We start from the raw sequence: 9,391 nt of genomic DNA, 5'->3' as shown, positions 1-9,391 counted from the left end.
ACCACTTAAGCCACAGCACCACTTCCGGCTTTTTTCTTTTTGCTTATGTGGTGCTGAGGAATCGAACCCAGGGCCTCAGGCATGCAAGGCAAGCGTTCTACCACTGAACCACCTTCCCAGCCCCACTCGTACCTTTCTTAATGAAGAGCTGGGCCTTGTAGCAATGCTTGTTATCCTAGCTACTTCAGGAAGTTTAAAATAGGTGGACCAGGGCCCAGGCTTATCCCAAGCAGGAAGTGAGACACTATCTCAAAAACAGGCAGCAAAACTGGATTCAGGCTGAGATCTGGGGATGATGGTTCAAAGCCAGCCCAGGCAGGAAAGTCCGTGAAACTCTTATCTCCAATTAACCATCAGAAAACCGGAAGTGGCGCTGTGGCTCAAGTGGTAGAGTGCTCACCTTGAGCTCAAGAGCTGAGGCCCAGAATTCAAGCCCCACAGCTAACAAAAAAGGCAGCAAAACCCCAAAGTTGGTTATGTGGCTGGCTGTAAAGGGCCCCACCTGTCACATGATGGCAGAGCTTTCCTGGCGCAAGCTCTGAGACAGCAGTTCTGCCCCCAGAAGTCAGTGCCCCGCAGTGTGCAGTCAACAGGAGTCAGGGGAGGGGGAGGGGGAGGGAGCATCCTTTGGTGATTGCTTATACCTGCTATACCCCTCTGTCCTGCCCCTGATCTTTGCCAGTCCCTGGCCCTGAGCTGTGGCAGGTGGTGGGGCAGTGGGACAGGTGCATGTCCCAGGTGGGGCATGGGCCGCTGACAGGCTTTGCGGGGCTCCCCCTGCACCCCCATCTCGGCTGCATCTGTCTCTTTCCTCCACAGGGGGAGGGGTTGCACCAACTACGCGAGGCTTTGAAGATTTTAGCTGAGAGGGTTTTAATCTTGGAAACAATGATTGGGCTCTATGGTGAGTAGACAGACGGACAGACAGCCCAGCCCCTTGCCTGCCAACCTTCCCCAAGCCTTCCTAAGCCCCGTTATGAGGCTGGAGAAGGTACTTGCTCCAAGCAGGAGGCCAAGACTACCCGTCCCTGAATGACTGGTGCCCCCTCCACAGGGGACTGGAAGTCCAGGCCCCATGCTGGGGGTTGGACCTGGGCTTCTGGGCATTGTGGGTAATGTGGTTTCCAGGCTTGCAGGATACCAGAGATGACAGATTTCAAGCATGAAAGGAATAATGGGTAATCAAACCAAACTCCAAATCAGCAAGGGATTGTGGGTAACAGAGACAGGCTCTGGCAGTGCAGGGGCTCATGAGCAAGACAGTCAGAGCTCGGGTCCACAGAAGGATTATGACTTAACAGATCAGGTCTAGAGAAATCATCGGTAACAGTCAAGTCTCCAAACCCTCAGGACACTAGATCATGGAGATAGATTCCAGAAGAGCAGGTGACTGTCGGTGACAGAGCCGGGCTCAGGCCCCAGGGGATTCTGGGTAATATACTGACTACCAATTCTGACTCTCTTCCTCCATAAGCCTCCAGAGGCATTCCCAGGACCAGCCCTGCAGGCCCCAGGTGTCCCTTCCAATTCCCACTCTGGTCCTTATCTGTCCCTCACCCCTTCCTTCAACGCTGTGGCTCCTCATCCTGGCTGCCTGAAGAGCCCTGTTCCTAGCTTAGGAGGGGAGATGGAGGTCTCCATGGACACCTGTCCAGGCTCCTACCTGTGCCCCTGCCTCCCATGGGCTCCCGGCCCAGCCCTTGGAGGCCAGACTCGCACTGTCTGCTCTTCTGATCTCCCATCAGGCTCCTAGCTTACAGAGCTTCCTGCAGCAGCAGGCTCAGCTGGAGCTCCTGGCCAGACGGGTCAGCCTACTGGAAGCCATCATCTGGCCAGGTAATGGCAGGGCGGGCAGGCAGGGGCAGTTCTTCCACAGGGGCCTGGGCTCGCATGAGGTCCCTCCAAGTGCTGGGTCCAGGTCAGCAGATGGAACCTAGCACCGCAGAAGCTCCAACAACTAGTTCTTGAGTCAAGGCCTGTGTTCTATGTGCTGCACATCTGCTGCACAGGACCAAGCACCCACATAGTCCTACTGCCCTCACGCAGCTTTGGGGGCTGGGGGGGGCTGGGGTGAGCCCTGGCACTGATAGGAGAGAGCCAACTGAGATATATCATGGTGAAGTACAGAAATGCTTCTGGCTCTGGCCTGGGGGAGGGGAGAGATTTGCAGTCAGGAAGACACCGTGGAGATGGTGATGTCCCAGTGGAGATCAGAAGAGCAAAAATCAGGGGAGAGTAAACAAGGAGAAGAAGAAGAAAGGCCAAGAGGCCAGAGAGGCCTGAAACACTTGTTCCTTGAGATTGTTGGGAGCTGAGGGCCAAAGTGCAGAATCTGGCAGAACACACTAAGAAGGTTCTAGAAGTCAGGTCAAGGTGGCATGGGAGGATGTTAGGTACTACATGGGCAGAACCTTTCTCTATGCTTGGTTTCTGAGGGGTGAAACTGGGGACATCTCTGCCTTTAAAACAGAGCCTGTAGGTGGCACTGGGGAGACAGGATTGGTGGCCCACAGGCCTGGGCTCCACTCCTGCTCAGAGGGCCGCCCAGCCGCCCTCTGCCCTCTGCAGTCTCCCCCTCAGCTCCCAGGGAACAGGGCTGCTTTCAGCACAGGAGAACAGAGGCCCCTGCAGGAAGGAGGCTCGAGGTTAGAACCAAGACTCCTGCATTTCGCAGAACTAGAGGGAACCATTCCTGGTGAAGCCAGATGGAGGTGGAAAGATCTAGAAGCTGGAAAATGTGGTCTTGCTTCCAAAGTCCCTCCCCCAGCTGCATGCTCTCTCTAGCCCCTCCCCCAGCCACATGGTTTCTGTGGCTTCTAGAAAGATCAGGACTGTCTCCCAGAAGTCCTTCCCCACCCAGCTGGTCACCTGGGGCCAGGCAAACCCTATCCCCTCCTCAGGGTGGGAGACCAAGGTCTCATGGGAGACTCACCCAGGCTTGTACCTGAAGCCAGGCAGCTTCGGGTCCCTCATGGGCCTCTTCACTCTCAGGGATCTGCAGACAAAGGACCAAGGACCATCCCAGCATTGTTAAGGTGTCTCTCTCCTTCCTCCAGAGAAGCATTAAGACAGCAGTTAGAAGAGACTCCTCAGGCCCCTAAGGCTGCCCATGGGTCTGCCCCTGCCTGCCTTCAGCCAGCTCTGCCTGACAGTGAGGAAGTGTGGGATCCCAGCCCGGGAGAGTGTGGCTCCCTTGTTGAGCCTGCTCCGGTAGGGCTTGGAGGGTGAGGTGGAAGGAGACAAGGAGATGAGACAGGGGAGGGGGGGAGGACGGGGGGGGGGGAGGAGCTCAGTGGTTAAAGAACCACCAATGCAACCAATGCAGTGCAGGCTGGGTGGCTTAATGGTAGAGTGCTTGCCTAACATGCATGAAGCCCTCAGTACCACATACACAGAAAAAGCCAGAAGTGGTGCTGTGGCTCAAGTAGTAGAGGGTTAGCCTTAAGCAAAAGAAGCTCAGGGACAGTGCCCACGCCCTGAGTTCAAGCCCCAGGACTGGCAAAAAAACCAATGCCAAAAGAAAAGGTTCTGGGCTCCACCCCATTGGCCACGATTAAAGACCCATCAGATGCTCACATGTGGCACTAACCAGCTGCCAGCCTGGCCAGGATGAGCACTGGTCAGCTCTAGTCCTACGATAAGCTTGCCAAGTGGTTGAGACCCATTGCTCAGATGAAGAAACAGAGTCAGTTGACACCTCCCCTCTCCTCCAGTCACCAGGATAGTGACAGTTAAGGATCAGGCTACCCTAGGTCTGTTTTCCACCTTACCAGGCATTGAGTGGGGTCCAGAGGAAAAATTAGGACCCCAAATTAGAACATGTCATAGCCAACCCAGAGTGATCAGACCTGAAGGAGACCTGGGTCAAAGCCACACATACTGAGTAAACCTGCGTTTATCGCAAGGGTGTGACCAGAGTATTATCTCCACATTCCAGATGAAGCCCAAAGGCCTGAGGCCTGCCCATAGCCACCTTCGCCAGGGCAGGGTGGGATGGGGCTTGACCCTAGCGGGTGCTGGAACTAAGGGTACCACCCTCTTCCCTGACAAAGGGCGCAGCAAGTTCCTGTGATGGGCTATCCATGTGGTCAGCTGCATAGGCCCCAGATCTGAGTCCACAGGACATGGGCTCAGGCAGTAGGGTGACAAGGGGACACAGCCCACTCCCCAGCAGCACCCCCAGTAGGAAGCTGGTGTTTGCCGAAATCCAAGTTTGTCCTAGGATTGGAGCTCTGGTGTCTTGACCACATGCCCTTCTGGGGCTCTCCTCCATATGTGCCCCTCTGCTGCTAGAAAAGTAGCCTAGCCTGACCTTGTTTAACCTTGGGAGTATCTGAGGAGATAGTCATAGAGGGCTTCCTGGAGGAGGTAGCCCCTCTAGTTTTTCTCCCAGGTGGCAAGAATGCGTATTATTCCACTTTAGACCTGGGGTGCAGCTGGCATTTAGGATGACACACCTCACCACAGCCCCGACCAGATCTGACTTGATCTTGGTGCTTCCTGGGCCTGCAGAGTCCATCTGGCAATATTCTTTTTTTTGTTTTGTTTTTGGTCAGTCATGGGGCTTGAACTCTAGGCCTGGGCACTGTCTCTCAGCTCTTCAGCTCAAGGCGAATGCTCTACTTGTGAGCCACTGCACCACTTCTGGTTTTCTGAGTGGTTTATTGGACTTAAGAGTTTCATAGCTTTTCCTGCCCGGGCTGGCTTTGAACTGCAATTCTCAGATCTCAGCTTCCTAAAAAGCTAAGATTACAGGTGTGAACCACCAGAGCCTGGCTTTTTTTTTTTTTAAAGAGACTATAATCCTAGCTACTCAGGAGGTTGAGATCTGAGGATAGCAATTCAAAGCCAGCCCAGGCAGGAAAGTCTATGAGACCCTTATCTCCAATTAACCATCAGAAAACCAGAAATGGTGCTGTAGCTCAAACGGCAGAATGCTTGCCTTGAGCTGAAGAGCTCAGGGACAGTGCCCAGGCCCAAAGCCCCTCAACCAACACACACAAAAAGAGAGAGACTAGACAACCCCTGACACAGGCCCAATTTTCCCAGGTCCTGCCAAGGTCTAGGACAGAGCCTGACCCTCCTAAACCCCTCCCCACAACTGATGGCCCACCCCAGGGATAGTCTCTTCCTTAGACTCATTACCCAGCTAGGAAATGAGGATGATTACAGCACACCTTCACTCCACGGGTAAAGAAAAATACTTTAATGGTGCTTTGGCTGCCTGGGGAACATGTCATACGAACGGGGTCTGCTTAGCTCCACCTGACAGCACGCAGTCCATCAGCCCCAGCACTGTCTTGGGTGAGGGCTGAGCAGCCTGTAGAGGTCCTGCTGTCCCACAGCAGTCTGCAGACCCACAGTGCATTGCACCTGGAAGGGGATGCTCCCCTAAAGGGAAGTGGGCACCCACATGACACCCCCTAACATGCTCTCTCCTTTTTCTTCCCTCTGACAGAACCAGAGCTGGGGTCCGGGGCAGGCCCTAGTGACACGGGCACCCCTAACTTCCTTCGGGGCAAGAGGGGAGGACATGCAGCCAACTACCGCATCGTGGCCCCCAGGAGCCAGAATGAGAGGGGCTGAGGGCAGCCGTGCCCTGTGGGTGGACCATGCCAGGCGCCCCTCCCTCCCTCACCTGGACTTGGTCAGCTGCCTCAATGGACAGCTGGTTCCTATTTATTAATGTCCTCAGGGTCTCTCCTGCCATCTAGGCCCTTGCCTTGGGCTGTCTTGGTTCTGGTACCTGCACATGCCTGAGGCTGAGCAGGGCTGGGACCTGACAGGGAAGTAGGCCTCACTCAGGAGCCCAGGCCTCAGTTTCCCTCTATGAAATGGGGTAGAGGTATGAGACTTCTCATCTCATCAGCCTCTGCCCTGGCCCTCAGCAGGTACAGACTGTTGGGGGGGGGGTAGCCTCGGGGTGGGGGGTGGAACCACACACCCCCCTTCCTCTCTTCTGGTGCTGTGTTCTCACCGAGGCCAGGCTGCCAATCCATGACTGCATGGTCGGAGGGCTCCTTGCCTCAGTTCTGCCCCCAGCCCCTTCCGTGTCCTGAGTGGGGGTGGGACCCGGAGAGGAAAGGGCTGCCTGCGACACATGCCGGGAGGCAGGTATGTACTGGACAATAAAGGTCCCTGCAGGATCACACCCAGCCTGCTCTGTGCCTGGACTGGGCAGCTGAGGAGGGCGGCCTCAGCTGAGGCCCCAGGCTGGGCAGGCACGGGCTGGGAAGGAGCAACAGAGACCCTGGAGAGAACTCAGGCTGCTGGGGTCCCCAGACACCCCAGTGCTGCTCTGCCTCCATCGCCATTCATTCATCCTCCTTGATACCAACAGAAGAGCCAGCTATAAACAAATGCTTTTATTCTCCATGGTACCATGGCAATGCTGGCAGAGGGTGGAGGGGGAGGGAGGTCCACCTGCCCCTCCCCCAGGTCCTGAACCCCACAGAGCAGCTCCAGCCAGGTCTGTGTCCCCACCCTCCGCCTGGGCTAGAGGGACCCCGGGCCCACCCTCCCATCAGTCACCAAAGTCTCAGTGTCTACTTGCCCTCCAACCAGCAGTGACACAGCACCCTCCACGCGGCCTGTGGCTGCCAGAGCCACCACGGCCTGCTCTGTGGGGAAGCCCATGCGCTCCAGCTGCTGCAGCCTGGGGGAGACAAGGAAAGAGTGTCAGGCCCGGCAGGCCCCTACCCCAAGGAATCACATCCTGCCCACTGGCCTTACCGTAAAGAAGAGACGGAGGACTTGGGCAGACACAGTGGGCCCTGGGGCCCCTGGGTTGGTCCATCAAGGAGTGAGGCCCGGATCCCTTCCTGTAACATCTGCTCATCCAGAGCTGCCCACAGTGGGCTTCCTGGGGCAAAGCTGGATCCAGACTGGGTCCAGTCCAGGCCGGCCTCCAAGGAGCCCTCCCAGGTCAGCTGTGTAGGCCCCAGGCCTGGTGGGAACTGGGCTGAGCTGTCACTATGAGACCAGAGACCAGGGGAGGCCACGGAAGGAGGTCTGGGGTTTGCAGGCCTGCAGGGCAGAAGTACAAGAAGGCCTGGTTGTCACCCACTGCCACATTTCCAGCACCAAGGCTGGGGTCAAGGCACCCCCTCACCTGGTTCCAACAGGATGGGTGAGTGGCAGCTCAGCCAGGCTGTCTGGGGCAGGGAGAAGCTTCAGAGGCCAGCACCCGGCCAGGGTCCTGCACAAGATGCCATCCTGGAGTGCCTGTAGTCGCTGCTCTGACATCTCTAGCCACCGGAAGGCACCGGCAGCATCTGTCTGCCCAGAACAGGGCGGCTGGTTAAAGAAGGCCAAAACCAGCCAGGAATGTACATGCCTGGAATTCCCTCGTGTGTCCCTCACCATGGCCCTGCAGGAGTATGCTGTCCCCCAAGTCACCAGCCCCGGCTAGAAGGAAAGGCACCTGCAGAAGTGACTGGGCTCCAGGGGACAAGTCAGATGTGACTCCTTATACAACCTGGCACCTCCCAGCCATGGCTACCCCCCCAGACTCACTCTGCTCCCAGGGCCCTGTGTGCCTGTCAGCTTCAACTCTTCCAGGAGCTCTGTGATACCTGCTCCTGCCTCAGCCAGGCCTGGGCAGTTGCTCTCCCTAATCAAACAGGCTGCAAAGGCTGGCCTACTCTGATGGCAGTTTTCTCCATAGGCATTAAATATCTTTGGGGCAAATGTTCGTGCTTGAGGCACCTTACCACAAGCCACAAGGTCCCACTTGGTTCCCTAATCTGGAACCTGCTTGGTTGGCTCCCACCACTGATCTTTGCATTTGCTGTGCCCTCTACCTGGCCTGGTTCTCTTCACCCCAACCCCTCCTTCCTCACCTTAGGTGCTACCTTCACTTCAGGGCTCTGGTTGGTGCCTGAGGGTTGGGGGGGTGGGGGAAGGCACCTAGCCCTTCCCATTTGCTAGTCAGGTGCTCTATCACTTGAGCCACACCCTAGCACTTTGGTCCTTTCTCTGATAGGGTCTCATGCTTTCTCCTCAGGGCCAGAGTAAGAACCCACATCCCCACCTCTGTCTCCAAAATAGATCACAGGCATGCACCACCATGCCAAGCTTAATGAAGTCTTGCTAACTTTTGCCCAGGCCTCAAAGCACCATTTTCCTGTTCCCAAATGGCCTCATGGGGTCCTTTCAACGAGGCAACCATGGACCCTGGGCTCAGGCAAAGGATACAGGCCAGGCCAGCAAGGAGGCCACAAAGCAGCTGCAGGAAGGGTGGTTCGGAGCTGAGCAGAGAAGTCAGGGCGAGCAGCAGCCATGGCAAGAGCCATGGTGGCAGTGTCTCTTGGGGCCGTCTGGGGCAGTGACCCTGCCCTGCCAGCATAGCCAGGTGGACAGGCATGTATCCACAGCCTCCGGCTGCCCTGGACACCCCCAGGCCTGCTAGCAACACAGCCAGCAGCCCGGCAGCCAAGGAGAGCAGGGCGGAGGCGTACAGGAAGCGCAGCGTGCCCAGGCGGCACTCTTGCCGCCAGCTCAGAGCAGGCAGGAGCAACAGGCTCAGGAGAAGGCTGGGTAGTGCCGTGTGGCCCAGGGCATGGGTCAGCAGCCGGTGCACTGGGAAAAAGAAAGGGTGTATGTGCCAGGTTACTGGTCCCAAGCCCCAAAGCCATCCCAGGTGTGCTAGGCTAGGGGTGGAGGGGCAGAAACTATCACCTGCCCCTTCCTAGGAGCCAGCCACTGCAGGGGCTTCCTGTTTGTGTCAAAGGAACCCACTACTCACTACATCCCAGGCACTATGAAGATGCTACATATGGAATGCTTACCAAATCCATCGCACCTGGTTTACTGTACAGTTTTTGTTACCCAGTAGTGGGCTTCAGGGCCTTGTGCTTGCTAGGCGGGCTCTCTACCATGTGAACCAGACCTTTTTGCTTGGGATTAGTTTTTGAATAGGATCTTCTTTTTCTTTTTGTGGGTTATAAGGCTTGAACTCAAGGCCTGGGGGGCTGTCCCTGAGCCTCTCTGCTGAAGGCTAGCACTCTACCACTTGAGCCACAGCACCACTTTGTTTTTGAGTTGGTTAACTGGAGTCCCATGGGCTGGCTTCAAACTGGGATCCTCAGATCTCAGCCTCCTGAGTAGCTAGGATTACAATCATGAGCCACTGGCACCCGGCTTGAATAGGATCTTCAACATATGCCCACACCTGGACATAGGTCCTTCTGCTTAGGCTTACTGCTGAGCTGAGCTGGGATCTCTTCAATTTTTTGCCTCAAACTTCAGTCCTGATCTCTGCCAAGTAGCTAAGATTTTTTTTTTTTTTTCAGTCGTGGGACCTGAACTCTGGGCCTGGGGGCTGTCCCTCAGCTCTTCAGCTCAAGGCTAGCACTCTACCACTTGAGCCACAGCACCACTTCCGGCTCTC

The 9,391-nt window shown here is 56.3% G+C and overlaps 2 protein-coding genes across 2 annotated transcripts in view; one reads left to right on the top strand and one right to left on the bottom strand.

Moving 5' to 3' along the window:
* Ewsr1 (EWS RNA-binding protein 1) overlaps positions 1-9,391 on the top strand; it is a 53,389-nt gene that overhangs the window by 7,920 nt on the left and 36,078 nt on the right. The window lies entirely within an intron of this gene.
* On the bottom strand, positions 6,377-8,798 carry Rhbdd3 (rhomboid domain containing 3). The gene is made up of 5 exons (XM_013014240.1): positions 8,790-8,798; positions 8,197-8,689; positions 7,112-7,274; positions 6,733-7,026; positions 6,377-6,655 (listed from the first exon to the last, which is right to left on the bottom strand). Exons 1-5 carry the CDS (start codon positions 8,796-8,798, stop codon positions 6,496-6,498), a joined length of 1,119 nt encoding a protein of 372 aa, XP_012869694.1. The 3' UTR covers positions 6,377-6,495.

Source organism: Dipodomys ordii, unplaced genomic scaffold, assembly GCF_000151885.1.
Source record: "Dipodomys ordii isolate 6190 unplaced genomic scaffold, Dord_2.0 Scaffold23, whole genome shotgun sequence".
Taxonomy (NCBI): Eukaryota; Metazoa; Chordata; class Mammalia; order Rodentia; family Heteromyidae; genus Dipodomys; species Dipodomys ordii.
The sequence above is the reverse complement of the archived record's forward strand: the minus strand, read 5'-3'. Positions and strand labels throughout refer to the sequence as shown.